The following is a 19,593-nucleotide window of genomic DNA, read 5'->3' as shown; positions in this document are numbered from 1 at the left end:
TCCTCTTTACGCACTGAAAGGTGCACGCTCATTCCCAGGTCTTGAAAGTGCAACTGTAAAATGAGAAGAATTTTGTGCATAGTGCAGTCGCTGTTTCTTGCTACAATCTGCCGTGCCCCCTTGTCCCTCCACCTCAACTTTACAGCCTGTCTTCCTTTAAACCCACGCTCATCTCAAAATTTATAAAGAAACAATTTTTTGACCCAGTCTCTCTCCAACTAACGCCCCATTTCTCTCTTACCCTTTGCCTCCAAATTACTTTAGCGACTTGTCTGAAACTGCCAATCTCGCTTTCTCTCCTTTCACTTCCTACTTTCTGCAGTCAGATTTCTGCCCCCAACCTTTCACTGAGACTGCCCTCACACTAGCGATCAACACACTGCTTTCAGTCTAAGGGGCAAATTTATCAAGCTGCGGGTTTCAATAAGTGGAGATGTTGCCTATAGCAACCAATCAGATTCTAGCTGTCATTTTGTAGAATGTACTAAATAAAAGATAACTAGAATATGATTGGTTGCGTGAGTGAGACAATTTGCAGCTAATTGAATTCTGTCAGGCGCCGTCTCCGCACTGACACTTGGCGCAGGAGACGGACACCTGCACCTTCTCAGCAACCACATCCTGTTGCCTAGCAGTGGGACGCTATCTCTGCTCACCTGTCTGCAGCCAGCATGTCTTACCAACAAAATCTCCCTAACCCAATCAGGAGGCACCTTAGGGTATATAAAGCAGCCTCTGACACATGTCTAGTGCCAGAGTATTGGTTCACTCCTGCTCCAGCGTTTGCTGAACTTCTGATCCAGTGTGTTATTCGGTTCTGACTCGGCTTCCTGTGACTACTCTCCTGTGTTTCGTTTTGGTACCTCGCTGCCCGGCTGGTTTGACTATTTGGCTTGACCTGACTTCTCTCTGGATCCTCCCTCTGTACTGCACCACTCGGTTGGCTCTGACCTGGATTGCCTGACTACGCCTGTCTACTACTGTCGATACACCGGTGACTGTCTTGGAGAACCGCGACCTGCGTACCCTCTGCACCTAAGCCCAAACCCCCTTGCGGGAGTCCCTGGTGAATACCGGGGGTACGTTAGACTCCGCACCTCCCTGTTCAGTTGCGCCAATACCGGTTAGTGGCCATCTCTGCAATTCCGTGACAAATTCCCCCCCTAAAGTGATACATTTATCTTCTTTTACGTGTGCACCAGCAAGTAAGATGCCATATCTTTGTCATTTATTCTACATTAATTTAAAACTCTGTGGTGTATGCACACTGAGTCATGGAAGATAAGGATTAATCATTAAAATGCACAGACAAACAAAAAAGTCACTTACGACACACAAGAATGCCGAGATGTGGCACGGAAGCCTCGTTGTGATGGCACGCAACTACTTTGGTTCAAGTGTGCCTCAATTTATAGACACGTGGGTTCCATAAGCAAAAGATGACAAAATGACAGCATTTGTGGTGGTGCATCGTTTTATCCATACCTAGGTTAGATGAGCAGAGCAAAAATAAGATTTCACTTTGCACAGAAAGATAATTGGGGGTGTTGCTGCTTTCTGGAGGGGCACACAGCTACTACTGCCCAGCAAACACACTTCAATTTTGCACCTTGTCAGAGCTAGCGCCAATCAGGCCTGGATCTATACTTTTAATGGGACCAATTTTACTCTTAACAGTTCCATTTAGTGGAAATTTCTAATCTCCCTTTGCCCAGTGTAAAAACAAAAACCATCAAACACATAAAAATACCAAACGTATTAGTACATAAGGGCAAGGGCACTGAAGTCAACCAGGGATTATATTTAACATTAAGTGGGACTCTATAGGAGCCAAATACAAAATAAAATACTGCAGGAAACGTAGTTTCTTTGAGTGAGACCAAAGTAGTGTTTCCTAGGGTATCCTCCCAAACTGCTTGTTGACAGTAGATAGTTAAAAAGTGGGACAAAGTGGGAAATCTTCCAGTCATCCGCTGGGGAAGAGCTTAAGCCAGTGGTTCCCAAACTGTGCGCCTAATCTTCCTGGGGTGCCTCGGCGATCTCACAGGGGTGCCTCAGCCAGGGCCAGTGGTAAGCAAGGCGGGGAACTACTTGGCAATTATTTTGGCTTAGGGGTGCCTTGAAAAATTTATGGAGACCCTAAGGGTGCCTTAAACTGAAAGAGTTTGGGATCCACTGGTTTAAGCCATACACAGCGGGATGGGTTTGCTGTGCTCACTTCTACGCGGTAAGTCCCACTCAGAAGAAAATTACCAGGAGATAAGAGAGGTACCAGAGTTTTGACAGACTGCTTGGCCATAGGGTGCCTATGTCCCTATGTACTGCCCATTGCTAAACACTATGTTAAATTAAGCCTTCACCTACCAGGATTATGAGGGATTATTTTCTCATTCCGAATTTGGATTAGACTTGTTTATAAGAATGTATTAATCCACACCAACAGTAGACGCCACATGTGAAACAATTGATCACAGTCGAATCCTCACCTCCTGCTCACTACGGATGCATAATGCGCACTCTCATTAGACATAGCGTGCGCACAGCTGTGTAACTCAGCTGAATGCATCATAACCAGGAGAGTGCGCTCACTCATACACTTTATATACTTGAGTCAGCAGTGCACATGCACCATCCTACGTCCACACCCGGTCATGTTGTCCAAGGTCGATGCATCCGGTCATGCTCATCCTGATGGAATGGCGCTTATATTACTCCAGGCCTGGTATAATTTACTTGTCCTTTACATGTCACTAATTAGTCTTCCTGGAGGCAGCTGTTGTATTACTGATCTTTAGGTGACAATCTTTGCCTGGACACAACCTTTAGCCTCTACCTGCTGATTCTCCACCACCATACGGATTCATTCTGACATGGATTGTGTGACGCTTCTGGAATCTTATCTCCTAATTCTAGTGATCATCCTCCTGTGACTCGAACTAGACCTGGTGGCTGAGAAGCTTAGAGGAAAAGTGGCTACTGTGGTATTTTCCCTGTAGAATGACATTATTACAGCTCCATTTATTTATAAAGCTCCATCATCCTCCGCAGCGCTGTACAGTGTAAGTAAAACACACAGGGTGTGTATTACGACCTCTGCTCAAAGGAACATGGATAGAAAGAAGAGGTGAGGGAACATTATTCAACATTAATTCAGGTACTTGTAAAATGAATCTTCACCTACAGTAATTTTATCCCATAGGTTCCCTACAGAATCCTTTTCTAAAATTGATGCATTAAAAATTCCTTGCATTCTGCGTAGAAGCATGTCACATCCAGTGCAGTCATGACACAGCCACCTGGCTCTTCCGCGACAGTCCTTGCTGTCGGCTTACGCGCCTCCGTATTGCGCCTTTGCTCAGCATAGTACTCTGCACAGCAACGGCTGTCACCTGGGAGTCAGGAAACTCAGCACTGGGTTAAGTGTGTCAATGTATCTCAAGTATGGCTTCTAGGACATAATACATAGCAGATAACAGTTTAGTTGAGTCACACTAACTACAATTAAACTGCACAGCTTCAGTATAGAAGAAGCTGCCAAAAACATCAGGTAAACAGAACAGAGAGGAGCTGATGACCAGCTCCCCCGTCTGAGCTCGGAGGAGATAGCTGTCTTTTTTTTTTTTCCTGCTGCCATGTCATGTACTTTTCACATAACAACACTGATTATTAAGACACAAGGGACAGTTTTACACGTTTTAGCCTTCCAAGCATAATGCTGTTCTTTATTATTGTAGTTATGTATCATGTTTTATATATGATCATTTTCACAGTTGATAAATATTCTTATGCCGCAGTCAGAAGAAATAAATTTTGTTATAGAGTTTCCAAAAGCTTTTATTCTCTGTTACAAGGTGAGATGAAGAGAGGTCTATACTATCTATTGTTATTCAAATATTACTCGAACTGCTGACTTATTTCCTTACTGTTGTTCGATGTTCCCCTTTTTTCTCCCTGGCCCATAACTTTCTGTTCCATGATTACCCTCTGTTTGAGCCATCTCGTTCTCTACTCATCTACATTGTGCACCTCCTGACCCCCCCCCCCTTCTCTTTACACCTTTCCCTCCTCAGCTAAGTTACCTTCTCACCTCCTGCTCCACCCCTTCTCAACAAACCCCTTCTCCATTTCTCCTACTTTCCCTTCACCCTTCCTCTCCTCTGGTATCCCATTTCTTACGATATGATCTCCCCTCGCCCACCCTACTTCCGAGGACAGGTTCTTTTTTGTCTTACTGAAACCCTTTATACTACTCTAACTGCAATACACTCTTCAACCATAAATCTCCCTCACCAGGTCCTACTCAACTCGCTCTTTCTTCTGGCTGCTTGAGACATATCTCCCAACATGACCTTGAATGCGCATTGATTTGGGTGATAGGAGCAATGTACAAGGTGGGGAGAGGCTGAAGGAAAGGAGTTTTGGGTCAGAAAGGGAGAAGGGAGAGTTGAAAATATCAGGGACAGAACAAAAGAGGGAGGATGAGATCAATAGAGTGACCATTAAAGTGGGTGGGAGTAGAAATCCACTGGAAAAGGCCAAAGGAAGAAGAGATGGAGAGAAGCTTGGTGGTGGCAGAGTTAGTGAGGTTATCAATAGGGATATTGAGATCACCTAGGCCGAGGAAGGGTAGAACAGAGTATAGGAAGTGAGGCTGCAATGTAATCAAAGAATTGGGAGAAAGAACTGAGGGGTATGGCAGATTACCCTAACACAAAGATGGACTGGATAAATGATGGAAGAGATGAACGAAGTGAATCTCAAAGGAGGAGAAGGAGAAAAAGGATTATGGGGAAATGACCTGGAAAGTGCAGCAGGTAGGCAGAGTAGGATGCACACTGCTGATGTGTCTACCTGGGGTTTGGGATTGTGGGAGAAGAAGAGATCTCTGTAGAAGAAAGCTGTGTGGGGAATGATGTCAGGAGGTTTTTGATAATAGCAAGGAGGTTAAGTTAGAGATGAGGAGCTCATGAATAGAGTTTTTTACAGACAGATCTATCATTCAAGAGAACAGGTGACAGGAAGAGAGGGAAATGGGGAGATGTGGATATAGTTGCCAGGAGTGCAGGTTTGGGAGGGTGGGGGGATTTGGAAAGGAAGGGGTGGCAGAAATTGAGCAGAAATTGAGATGTGGTTGACTTCCTACACTTTAAGTGTATTTATTTCATGTTACAGCTCTGCCCTCTCTCACTAAACAAAATTACTTAGACTATCACATTTCTACCAAGTCATCCAACACCCATCCAAATCCTCCTCTCCCACCCTCTCGACATACACCTTACAATCCTCGACTTCTCCCCCCACTACACCACCAAAACTGATACCATCTATTAGGAAATCAAGAAATCTTCTCCTGCCACAACAGCTACTTTATTCACATCCTTTACCAAACCTACCCTCCCCAACTCTGGGTATGAGGTTCACGCACTGTCATCTTCTCCTACTCTAACTGCCACATTGACCCCATTCCCTCTCACCTTCTCTGCTCTCTCTCCCGCAAAGGATACCTGCACCTCTCCAACTTGAACCACTGGCATCTTCCCCTTATACAATAAACACGCTCTTATCTCACCCATCCTCAAAAACCCTGCCCAATTTCCCATTGAACTCTAAAACCTACTTGTGTAGCTTGTTTATAACTTCATAAGTTTTCACTCCTTTCACTCCCTCCTTGACCCAATCAGGTTTCCGTACCCTTTACTCAACCAAGACTGCCCTTAATAAGTGGCATCGTCCTTTCCTGGTCCATTTCCTATCTTTCCTTCTATGTTTCTACCTACAACCCCTCTTCCTCTGCACTCCCTCTATCCAAAGGGGTCTCACAAAGCTTCGCCCTTTTCCCTCTGGTCCTCTCATTGTAGCCTCTGCTCTTGACTAATGAAGTAACTTATTCAGTCTCAAGAACCAGTTATCCAGCTATCTCTCTGCTCTCCCCATCGATGTCCCAATGATGAAAAATGTCTAAAACTGAATTCATCATCTTCCCTCCTCCTAGAGCCTACAACCCCGGCCCTGAACCCCCAATCACCACCCGCCACACACATGGTGAGAGGTCTCTCACCATGACAACACTATACTCTCCTCTGCCATGTCTGCTTCCATGGTGTTACCCTTGATTCCACCCTCGCCTTCATTCTCCGCATCAAGTATTTCTCCCAAGTCTGTTGCTTCCACCTTTGAGACATAGGATATGACTCTTATTCAACCTTAATGTTGTAAAAACTCTCATCCACTGAAACTGATTTTCCTCTCCCGTTGCTCCACTTCTGCTTCCCCATTCTTCAAATATCTACACTAATTCCACTTTCCCTACTGAATCTAATTTAAGTTGCTCAACCTCATCTACAAACCCTCAGCCACTACATCTATACACTAATCTCACTCTACATTCACTCCCGTCCTTTCCTCTCTGTAAATGAACGATGCCTTAACGGCTAACTGATAACCAAATTCCACTTTGGTCCTCAAAACACACCTATGAAATACTCTTTCATGCCAATCAAGCTCTCCAACAGCCTCAAAAACACTTCATAAAAACCCACCTATTCATCAAAGCCTACCAGTCTGCCGCTTAAATACACTCTCACTGGCCTTGTCTCTGGCCACATTCTCAGCCTCACTCTCACTCTCAATAGATTGTGAGCTCTCTCGAGCTGGGGTCCTCTCTTCTTCTGACTTACTGTCTACTTCCATCTTGTCCACCTTTATGTCCTTGCATCATGTCTGTGCAAATTGTGTTTGTTATATACCTTACCTATTATGTCTTATGTACATAATTATACTTAATTACTCACTACTCTTGGATTCATGCCAAACCACCTAGTGTTTCTGCAGGTGAGACACAATAATACCTTGGAAGGACAAATACAGAGGAAGAATAACAGTAGTCAGTCTCCAGTGGGACAAATGATATGACCTTGTGCTCTTCTCTTCCAGAGATTACTCAACAATCAGCACATACATACTATACTACTTCTTGAGAAGACTACCTATTATCTAAAATTGAAAAACTCATACAGTGAGCCCCCATGGTAGCCTGGCCTTTTTCCGTCCATTATAGAGGGAAGATCATGGTAACACTGTGAACTTTAACAGCATTGCAAGACTTCCACCAATCCCAGGACCTGTTTACAACCTCAGCTGTTACAAACACATATAGGTTTGATTTTTATGGCTGGACGGTTATGTTATTACAAGTTGACAGTCAGGAGTGGTCTTCCTTCTCTAATTGTCAGAAATACAATACAACAGGGCTCAAATAAACAGAAGACCATTTTTGTTACTGTAATAAAAAATAGTCTATATATATATTTCTATTTATTTTATCCACTGCATATTTTTAGGAGGTAGATACATTGCATTTGATCTCAGAGTCACATGAACATCCTATGGTGTGCAGACATTCAAATTTTATTGGTACAAAAATATCTATTTCTGTGGCCAATATTTTTCAGTACAGGAAGTGGTTAGAAAAGGGCAATTCTGTGCACACCTCTAGGGAAGCTGGAAAAGTAATTATCTGCAAATGAATAGTACAGACAATAAAACGGGTGCCTTGCTACAAGACTACAGATCTGCTGACTTGAGATGCACATGACACATAACAAACCAAATAAACAAGGCAACTTTTGTACTATACTTGGGATTTTAGTGAAGGAGAATCACCCACTGAAATGAACTAAGGTTCCTACACACTTTAGCTGAATAAATTGATGGTGTGAATTGCTTTAGTTCAAGGGTTCTATCACCTCCAAGGAGATGTCGTTATAAACTGCTCAATTCCACATGACACATAAGTTGTTGGTGTAAAAATATTACTGCCTAATGATTCCTCCTGTGTATTTTATTGTAACGTTTGTTGGCACTGAAGTCATCACACAGGTCTTCCCTGGCATTTCCAGAAAGGAAAAAAAAAAAGGGGCTGGCATATGGGAAATACTTTAAGGGGAAATCCATCTTTACAACATTTACTTTTGCATTTTAAGCTACAATATTACTTACTACAAATTGTTGTTTTAGCAAAACTGAAATATTAGGTGAGTAACACAAGCGGTCAAATGCTGTAAGAAACCGGTGGTAGTCACTATATTGATCCGACAACACTTACCCCGACATGTGGAGGCCGAATCTGTCATTCCGGACAGACTTATAATCCCGAGTGTTTGAAAAACTGACGTCCAAAAATTGCGACCAATCAACATCCCGGCACCAGTAAATGATGTCACTGTCAAACGCGACTCTATTATTCCTGTTGTTATGGGGGTAATGGAAGGAGGCGCCGGCTGTACAATGTTGTTTTTTTTTACAAAGGCTTCTACATCAGCACCAATTTACTGTTTATTTAAAATATAAGTGTTACTCTAAGGTGTGCATTAGATGGACAACATATTTTTGGGGATAAATCACATATGACTCCCCACCCCATCCGTGATTAAACTTATATAGTTTTGATAAACTCCAGAAAGTTACACATATGTATTTGTGAATACCATTAGTTGAGCTGTTATACAAAGGGACTTGTGTTTCAGGTTTAGCTGAGCCGCATTATGAGCGGGGAAACCGGAGCAATCAACTCGGGGTCGAACAGAAACTTTCCCCACTGTGGCCTGCTTACCCCAGTTGGTGCAACAGCGCGGGGGGAATGTCAGTGTGGGGGACTGAGTGGGTGGATGAGTGAGCACTTCAGCAATACTGCAGTCAGAGAATCAGTCAACCCCTCGGCTGGCACCCAATGTCCCCGGCTGACAGGTCACAGTTGTTGTCTCTGACAAGATTTGATCTAACTGCAATTTAATTGGCAAGGCCCACGCAAGTTAGTCGCCCGTAATCCTTAATCCGGCCCCGTTAAAGAGCTTTATACACAGACACAGTACAACAAACGAAAACAATGTTGTTTTCTTTACATACACAATGAAATGGGGAGGCAGGAATAAAAGGAGAACTCCGCTCACAGAGTGCAGGCTGCCCCTGTTTGCACCACCTACGAAACCAACTCTTTGAATATTGGTTGGAGTGTTCTATAATCCTCCTGTCCTCAGCTCCGGGGAAACTCAACAATAGGGGGCGTTTAAGTGATGGTAGGGAGGCAGAAATCCCACTTTCTACAACCTTCTACAAGGAGCGCAGGGGCGGAGTAACGTGGGTGGAGCTCTCTTTTGACATAAAGCTATGTGAATCTAGGGAGGGACAAGTCCAAAGTAAAAGGGACACAATGACTTCCCAGCTTCTATGTTGCATGACTTGATCATTTTTCAGAGAAACTGTACGAATTGCAACTGACATACCTGTAATACGTAAAATACAATGCTGACGACCCACTTGATTTTTGCTAGCTGAGCTGTCCTGCCTTTCACTGTAGACAGAAAACAGAAAAAGTGCAAATCAATAAAACATTAGAAATGACAACTTTAACACGGACACACAAAAGAAAGACAGAGTCAGTGATAGTTTTGCTCCCTCTCACCACACGCCGCACATCTGCACCCTATGAAGATGCTGCGTGTGATCACTGAGGTTACATCTGCATTGGGCATCCTTCAGTGATAGATGTATCTTCTTTTATAGAACGGATGCCTGACCACTTGTAAAACCATATTTGTAACTAGCAGGGCCTGATTAAGAGTTCAGGTACACCTAGGCCAGTGTTGGCTAACCTGTGACACTCCAGGTGTTTGTGAAACTACAAGTCCCAGCATACCCTTCCAGCAATAAGCTGCTTTATATTGGCAAAGCATGCTGGGACTTGTAGTTTCACAAGACCTGGAGTGTCACAGGTTAGCCAACACTGGCCTAGGCTAATACGCTCGTAGTGCCCCCTCGCCTTTCAGGGTAAAAATGAACTTATCCTTGATTTAAATTCCAGCTCCCTGGAACATTCAGGCTGCACACAAATAGTGGGCAGCTTTATTCACAGTTCTGCTAGGATCCCCTCCCTAAATCTGTCCGCACACATTACATTTGCACCCACCTGCAGGGCACCAGAGTTTTGCCAAGGTGCTAAATTGCACCTTCTAGATTATATCATGATAATGATAAGGAGCAGGGGACCGGGGGGGGAAACGGTGTTCAGAAGTGTTGCTCACATAAGCTGTAGAGCAGCTATGTCCGAACAATAATTTACGCTACCCGCACTTGCTGCGAAAAATGTTAACATTCGCCCCATTACAAAAAAAAAGATTAAAAATATTATAAAAAAAATAAAGATTCTAAGCTCTTATAAATGTTGGTGATAGCGGAGAGAGGATCTTTATAAATGTGCCCCATTACATTCAGTGGATAAAACATACAACATAGCTGCATGTGTAAAAAACATTACTTCGTTTATGTACATTCACACATGGGGCCTGATTCATTAAGAAGCGTAAATGGCAGTATATAGCGTATAATGTGCACAATTACTGGGCGCATGCCCAGTAGAGATGCTCAGGCTCGGTTTCCAGAGAACCAAATATACCCAAACTTAGCAGATCCGAGTACCGAGCCGGCTTGGTACCTTCACGCTTTTTCGGATTTGAAAACAAGGCAAAATGTCATTGTTACGTCATCGGATCTGAGATCTCAGGATTTTTGGATTCCTTTTTAAGATCCAACATAACGGTGGGTGGGAGGGAGGGCAGCCCAAGGACAAATCCATCTTGCACCATTTTTCTTTTCTGCCACTGCTGTGTGCCAATGTGTCCTAGATGTGGTAGGAACTGCTGTGTGTTTGTGTCATTGCTCTGTCGCTTACCATCCAGCCAGGTCGCTGCAGTATTTGTCCGAAAGTGTATGAAAATAATATTGTGACCTGTGAGGTGGTCAAGATTGACTGCAAATGGCTTGAAATTAGTGTTAGTGAGGTTAATGATAATACAACAATGGATTCCCCAGCGCGATAGAGGGATGGAAAGAAAGAGAGGGGGGGAGGGGAAGTTTGGTCGGTGAACAGGCAAAGTAGGAATGGTAAATTTGTATATGATTGTGACAGTGTAAATAATGTGGACTCACTGATGCAGACAACATAAAGACATCTCAATATGGTATATGTATATGAATGTGGCAGTGTTAAAAAAAATGTGGACTTACTGATACGGACAACAAAAAGATATCTCAATATGGTATAAATATCCGTTGATGATGTGGAGTTGTAGTAGAATACTAAATAATAATTCTCAGTCCAAAGTGGCAGCCGCTAATGAAAAATATAATAAATGCAAAAAATAACAAAAACAATGAATGTTAAAGCACGAGTCTGGGAAGGTTGGGTAGTGCACTTACCTCCCTCCGCAGAAGATGTGTCCAGATAGTCCTTTCAGAGGTCCTTCTTTCACTCAGCGATCCCCCACACGGAGGAACGTCAGTCTGCCTACACACTTCTTGGTTTATTGTTTTGAGCACTACTGTTGGCCATTTTTGCGGGGACCTTGAGACTACTACTCGGTCATCACGTTAGGAGTACACACTCTCCAGGAGTGGGATCGCTGAGTGAAAGAAGGACCTCTGAAAGGACTATCTGGACACATCTTCTGGGGAGGGAGGTAAGTGCACTACCCAACCTTCCCAGACTCGTGCTTTAACATTCATTGTTTTTGTTATTTTTTGCATTTATTATATTTTTCATTAGCGGCTGCCACTTTGGACTGAGAATTATTATTTAGTATTCTACTACAACTCCACATCATCAACGGATATTTATACCATATTGAGATATCTTTTTGTTGTCCGTATCAGTAAGTCCACATTTTTTTAACACTGCCACATTCATATACATATACCATATTGAGATGTCTTTATGTTGTCTGCATCAGTGAGTCCACATTATTTACACTGTCACAATCATATACAAATTTACCATTCCTACTTTGCCTGTTCACCGACCAAACTTCCCCTTCCCCCCCCCCCCCTCTCTTTCTTTCCATCCCTCTATCGCGCTGGGGAATCCATTGTTGTTGTATCCCTTAGGGGTTTGAGACCACCCCTTCTGTTTGTTCCTCTGGCTGCCCATTTCATCGCACACGTGGATAGCGCGGATCCCCCACTATTTGTTTTCTAGGTTAATGATAATGTAGGATCAAAAAAAGAGCAAAATGATGTGATTTTAGCATATTTTAGGATTTTTTCGAAAAAATCCAAAACCAAAACACACGAGGGCGGTTTTGTCAAAACCAAAACACGAAGCTGATCCAGATCCAAAACCAAAACCAGTTCACGGGAGTCAGTGAGCATCTTTAATGCCCAGTAACGCACTATACCCCACAAAATGCAGCAGTTCCAATTCATCTTCAGGCGCAAAGAGCCCTTACTACAACCTGTGATTTCAGGAGCAGAACGGGAAGGGAAAGGAGCACATGTAATGTACAGTAAGGGGCTGCCAAGCTCCAGTGCACGCAGCAACGTCCAATTCAGGCTTAGGGCATTTCAAAAGTTGTAACATTTGCAGCAGCTACAGGTCAGGTGTAAGTGCCGAGTGATGACGGCTGTGTATACAGCTAGAACATGCGTCTGCAATCACGAGCAACTGTAATAATGCATTTAATGTACAGTAGACATTAATAACATCCTAATAAATGTATATGAAGAAGAAAAAAACTTTTTTATTTATTAATGTTCTGTCATTAATGTCTGTATTATTAACAGGTGGCATTAAGGGAATTTTTATTTTCTTCTGTGTGTTCTTTTGTGACTTTATATTCCACATATGTATTGGACGTATCATCATTTATTTTTATAGCGCCACTAATTCCGCAGCGCTGTACAGAGAACTCACAACATTCCATGCCCCATTGGGGCTTAGTCTAAATTCCCTAATATAGACACACAGACAGACACACAGATTAGGGTCAGTTTGTTAGCAGCCAATTAACCTACCAGTATGTTTTTGGCGTGTGGGGGGAAACCGGAGCACCCGGAGGAAACTCACGCAAACACGGGGAGAACATACAAACTCCACACAGATAAGGCCATGGTCGGGAATTGAACTCCTGACCCCAGTGCTGTGAGGCAGAAGTGCTAACCACTGAGCCACCGTGCTGCCCATCCTGCAGTATCTTGTCTGTTAGAACAGACCGAACCTATACCCATATTCATCAGCAGCGGTATCTTCAGATTCGCTTTGTTGAATATGGACCTGCCTATGCCCGTTTTTGTGCATTTTTTTTAAAAAGAACAAAAACACACATTACATTCGTTTTGATAATGAATCAGGCTCATGGTCACCACAATAAATAGTAGAGTTATAAAACAAAAACAAGAACTGACTTATAACATTATTCGCTCTTCTGCTTTCTTCAATGAAACAAGGCCTAAGGCGCACATAGGAATGTTGACAAGATGAATCCTGCTGTTACTCTACCCCTTCTACACACTACTGTGCACAGCCCCTGTTTATATGCAGATTTCACTCAATCAGTAGTATTTACAAAGCATTTACAGTCAAGTACTCAGACACTCTGCAATGCAAACGTCTCTTTTCAATTCAGACACACATGCAGTATGAGAACTTTTTTTATTATTATTAAGTAGCTTAACCAAAATAGTGAAACAAAAAAAATAGAGGTTATATACAATGTCAAGGCTACCTAATTTAAAAGTATGGTAGTAATTTCAGCTCAATAAAGAATAAAATTATGAGAGTAACATAAGCTGTCACAATGTCATTTCCCTAGAACGCAATGTAATTTCTCTATAACAAGGACACAAACCTAGACTCATGTAATCTGAAGTCACATGGCCTATCCGCTAACTAAGTGGGCGACCATGCATTGTGATACATGCCGTGCCAGCCTAGATGTTATGCTGAGTGTAAAGATGTTCATCTCTCCGGGGACAGAGCAACGCGTTTCGCCCTCCCCCCAACTGCGCATTGAAGGTTAACCAAGGCACAAATCGCATCACAAAGGTCCCTGCCCACTCTACTAGGGAGATTGGCACAATGTGGGAGGGTGGCACTCTCTCACTAGAGTCCAGGGGAGCTGCTCGACATTCAGAACGTCCCAGGAAAGTAGGCAAATATAATGTACACATCACAGTGTTTGAAACTGCCCGTGGAAAAGTAATCTGCACCTACGTTTGTGCAGAGTAGAAATAGTGAAAATGTCACTACAAAGTCCCAGGTGCTCATACTTTAAACGTACCCCCTTCCTTAAATGTCAACTTCTATTTTTCTTCTCTCAAAATACTACAGGGTTTAGCCTAATGCACATTTTAAATTAATCATGAAAGTGAAGGAACATTGGGACTGATACTTTGTGTGTTTCAGAGTTTTCTACATACGCACAGAGAAATGCGCTTACCCATAAAAGAACGACTGGTTGGGGATAAAAGCAGCCAATTGAAAGTATAGGATAATTTTGATTATTGGTACCTCGAGTTCCTGTAAAATGCAAGTACTTTAGTGGGGTGAAAGGTCCTGTGCGACCTGCAAAACAAAGGCACCCACACTCGGCATGGAGAACCCCTAATCCGTTTAGGTCCTCCAGTCAGTAGATGCAAAATGTTGCATTACAGCGGATGCGGCCCTCTTTCATAATCTCCCCATAACAGTGGCTGCGTTTGTGCACAACTAGGAGCAGAGGTGACAGAACAGTATTTGCACTTTCATTACCGTTACTGTGACAAAATCCCAAATTCTTTATGTCAGAAGTTTCATCATCCGTTCTTACTCTATGTAATGGATTCCCCTCCGTGCGTCTTTTTTGGCAGAAGAATAGAAGAAATGAATGTATGCCTGTATGGCACTGTCTTGTTAAAGAGACGTGCGCTTGGCCCTATAGGATATTTGCGCGCCTCAATAAAGACAAGAAACGAATGTTTTGAATTAATGTCTACTTCTGAGTGACAATTACATTATTGGCGTTGCCTATTTTGATTAGTGTGGCCACACTTTTGAAAGGCTTTGACATGTTATATATGTAAACTTTAAAACTACATTGCAACAAATAAGACATGTATTTCTTTATCTAACAATGGTTTTTTTTCAATCAAAGTTTATTTGAACAATAGGTATATGGGTATCTTTTCTTAGGGACCCTCGTACATTATACGGAGACCACTGGGTGGCAAATTTGGCAATCCAGGGGTCCCAATTTTATTAAGTATCCACAGCTCAGGACGGTCTAGAAGAATTGTTTTATAACCTCTTTGGTGGTTGGCGCCCCCTTTGATTCTCAAAATATGATCTCGCACCCATCCCTTGAAATATATGTTCACATTTTTATATCAGGAGAACATTCATTTGTTGCAGAATGCTTTTAAATACATGTTTATGATTGGTCACTGGGGTCATCTCACACAGAACACAAATGTCAGGAGATTTCTGGGAAAGAGGGGTGGGCGGGAGATTCTATCATCATCACCATTTATTTATATAGCACCACTAATTCCGCAGCGCTGTACAGAGAACTCACTCACATCAGTCCCTGCCCCCATTGGAGCTTACAGTCTAAATTCCCTAACACACACACACACTGAGACTAGGGTCACTTTGATAGCAGCCAATTAACCTACTAGTATGTTTTTGGAGCGTGGGAGGAAACCGGAGCACCCGGAGGAAACCCACGCAAACACGGGCAGAACATACAAACTCCACACAGATAAGGCCATGGTCGGGAATTGAACTCATGACCCCAGTGCTGTGAGGGAGAAGTGCTAACCACTGAGCCACCGTGCTGCCACACGGAATACTTTAGGCCAAATTCTGCCAGAAAAACCTGTAAAAGTCCGCGTTTGAAATTCTCAATGAGGCCGAACAGAATGAAAATTGAGCTAATTTCTATGTAATGCTGTTAATGGGAACACCAAGCAATAATGGTAGAGCCATGCCAATAGGTCTTATCTAATGGACCAGAAGAGCTCTACAAAATATTTATCCATCTTAAAATGAGTATTTTAGAATAATGTCCCTTTAACATTTCACCTTGTCCAGTCTATAAAGGGAATTTTGGAGACTGGCCATAAGTCAGGGTGTGATTTCTCACATACACTTTGGGAGCTAGACTAAAACAAAAGGTTTACTTTCAAAGGAAATACCTGGTGCCGGAACTAATCAAGGTACCATTTGTTCAGAATTCAGCAGATCCTCCACTCAATTATCTCATTGCTAATAGTGCCTGTAGCTCTCTTGTTTCTAAATAGCTGGGGGCAAACCAGAGCACTTGGCCTTAATTATTGCACTTTGGGGAGGTGAGAGAAAAAAAAAAAGAGTAATCAGATGGCAGATAAGGACCATTTGCCACACATCACTTACTCTATGCTGCCAGTACATAATATAATGAGGATGTGAAATTGTGGGAACTGAAACCTAACATTAAAAAAAATACATTTAATTTTATAGCTGCTTTATAATACATCTTCCAAACAAATTCCTAATTATGTGAAGCTTTTTCCGGGATGGAATTAAATCTAGGTATTAGGTTAGTACCATGCCTGAAGCTGCGTTTACCAATTACCCGATTTCCGATTATCACTACCCTGTAACCTCTGTCAATTACTATTCAACGGCATCCTCTGTATGCAAAACCTAACAAAAATAATAAATAAATACCCTTAAATTCGCTCAACGGCATAGGAAGCTAGCGGCAGCTGTTTATGAGATACATCAAGCTCGCAATGTCAATATAAAATTGCACAAAAGCAATAAAACAGTACCCAAATTTAGTTAAAAAATTACAAAAATAATATGAATAATAATAATGTAATATAATAATAACAACTACAATAGTAATAATAATATAATTGTGTATATACCGGTATATATATATATATATATATATATATATATATATATATATATATATATATATATATATATGCACACACAAGTTAACCCGTGCATGATACTCATGCATTCTAGTCAAATCAAGCTACTTAAGGTGTTAAAAAGGTTCTTGTCATGCATTTGCATTTGGGACTAGCCCAGGCCTCCTCGGGGGAAGAGCGTTACTTCCCGACGCAAGCGCCCTTTTTTAACGTGGTTTTGTCCACATGTTACCACCTCTTCATTTTTCTCCATCACCTCATCCTTCATCTTGATCGCCACATCCTTCATCAAGCTACTTAAGGTGTTAAAAACTCCCCACTGTCACCCCCGGCAACCACCAACCACTCCCAACTATCACTTCTCCTTCAAGAAATATATAGGTCAGTGTATAACTCTGCCCAGCAGGTGGCGCTGCAGCTTGGTTTTTTTTTCCACACACGCCACTAGGCATTTATATAGTAGATTTTATATATATATATATATATATATATATATATATATATATTTATATATATATATATACCGTATATACTCGAGTATAAGTCAACCCGAATATAAGCCGAGGCACCTAATTTTACCACAAAAAACTGGGAAAACTTATTGACTCGAGTATAAGCCTAGGGTGGGAAATGCAGCAGCTACTGGTAAATGCACAGCCTAAGGTCAGCATCTGTAATCCAGGTGACAGAAGTAACAAAGGCCAGGAGACACTTACAGAATGATTTACTACCACCCAATGAGGTTATCTTCTGTCAGTAACCAGGGTCTAGCTAGAAAGAGATGCAGGTGCCCAACTGGGCAAATTAAAAACGGTAATGTGTTTGAAAGGCAAGTTCAACTTGATTAATATATTCTCCCCCTGATGTCCAAAGAAGCCCTTTTAAAATGTAGAAATTTAACTGGAGGAAAAAGCTGTAGAAAAACATGCTAAAGCATGGTGAGCCCACTATCCATGCCTTAGCACAGTAAAGCATCACAGGCCCTACTGGTTTAGCGATAAGGAATATAGTGAAATCAGATGCATGCAACATGGCCCCAGCCCACGTCTGCAGAATCTGAGAAAGCGGAAGTCCAGTGTCTGCAGAATCAGGTTGACAATGAATGAATTCATTAAAATTATAAAAAGATCAACGTAAAATACAGAAGATGGAAATATGTTTTGTAATATTCTGATTTGAGATGAGAAGGGGCCGACACAACATGCAAGCTCCACATCACCTCCGCTGACCTTCAGTAATGCACTGGCTCTCCAACAAGCTGTTGTATGTGTGAATATCTTTGTACATCAAAGCAGCGTGGAGAGTGAGAGAGAAAGTCACAAACAGACTGAGCATGTGGTACATTATCACTTAAACAGCAAGTTCATGGAGAGGAGAGGAGAGGGATTTTTCAGCCTTTTACTTACCGCCGCGCGTTCCACTGACAGGAAGCAGGAAGTTCAGCATTTGGAACGCACTTGCGTTCCACTGCGGAACTTAAGATCTCAGGGACCCGACACCAGGTAAGTTCACCCGTGTATAAGCCGAGGGGGCATTTTCAGCATGAAAAAATGTGCTGAAAAACTCGGCTTATACACGAGTATATACGGTATATATATATATATATATATATATATATATATATATATATATATATATATATATACAGCGCTAGCATAAACTATTATAACTCTGCTGGGACATATGAAAAAAATAACATTTATTAGTACAACAGAAAAGATAAATAAAAACAATGGTATAATACACAAAGTGGCATAGTCAATTGTCGTCGGAAACGCCGAAAATCCCGCGGTCCGCACACGCGGAAAAACAGTTAATACAGTAATTTACTCGCTGGATTTCAGCTCGCGGCTCAGCTAACTATTACCGTATTAACGGTAATAGTTTTTCCGCGGCGGCATTTCCCGACAATTGAATATGCCCCAAAAAGTCTGGAATCATAGAGAGTTTGACGTTACAATTAGCAAGGTGAGTGGGAACAAAGATGATGCATAACATTGCATGACTGAAAAATCCCAAAACCCATCCGGAAATATGTGGGTATTCACAAGTGTTTAACTGACTTAAGTCACAAAGAAAGGCCTCAGTTTTAGGAACTGATGCACAGACTCATATGGAATAGTAGGAAATCCTCAATAGGATGGTATTAGACCAGTGATGGGCAACAGAGGGGCAAAGATAGGCGTAATAAATATTTCCTTTAATCACAAAGATTACCGAGTCATTTCTATATATTTAAACCTGACAACGCTATTCTATACTAACACATTTGAAGCATGTCTGCCATGGAATTAGTGGTCAGATACATATAAGTGTACACTGATGAAAAATACAAATTATACAGAATTTAAATAATTATCTGTAGGATTAAATGGACAAGCAGTGGTGGCTGTCACAAGACTCGGTGTATTCACATGTTTATGAATGGAAAATGGAAAACCAAAGCCAGATATAAAAATAAATGGATGAATAAAATACAAGAGTGGTAATGAATAAAAAAAACATCATAATTCGTTAGGGTCTATATTGAGGTCATCTGGATGAAGTAGTAATTGTTTTACTGTTTTAACTTTAAACGATGAAACAGCATTAATTTAGCAAATAAAGCCAATTTTGGACACTCAATTATTTTACATCAAATTCACTGTATAACTGAGGTATTTAAAGAATATTCATAAAGTATGTTGTGAATTCTTTATAGGAAGCTTACAATAGTTAGGTGTGTGCGTTTCTCTACATTGCTTCAAAACAGTGTAAAGGCAGAATTTCAGGTAGTTCATACAATGGACATGGGAAATAATGACACAGCAGGCATAACTGACATGCTATGCCTTATGATTTGAGCTTTTTGACCTACATCTA

The 19,593-nt window shown here is 41.8% G+C and overlaps 1 protein-coding gene across 3 annotated transcripts in view; it reads right to left on the bottom strand.

The window, feature by feature from the left end:
- GET1 (guided entry of tail-anchored proteins factor 1) overlaps positions 1–19,593 on the bottom strand; it is a 98,960-nt gene that overhangs the window by 38,332 nt on the left and 41,035 nt on the right. For all 3 annotated transcript variants that reach the window (XM_075197261.1, XM_075197259.1, XM_075197260.1), the window contains exon 3: positions 9,282–9,349. In XM_075197261.1, the coding sequence (XP_075053362.1) occupies positions 9,282–9,349 (68 nt within the window). The remainder of the gene's footprint in view (positions 1–9,281; positions 9,350–19,593) is intronic.

This window comes from Mixophyes fleayi, chromosome 2 (genome assembly GCF_038048845.1).
Source record: "Mixophyes fleayi isolate aMixFle1 chromosome 2, aMixFle1.hap1, whole genome shotgun sequence".
NCBI classification, from domain to species: domain Eukaryota; kingdom Metazoa; phylum Chordata; class Amphibia; order Anura; family Limnodynastidae; genus Mixophyes; species Mixophyes fleayi.
This window is presented reverse-complemented; position numbering and strand designations above follow the sequence as displayed.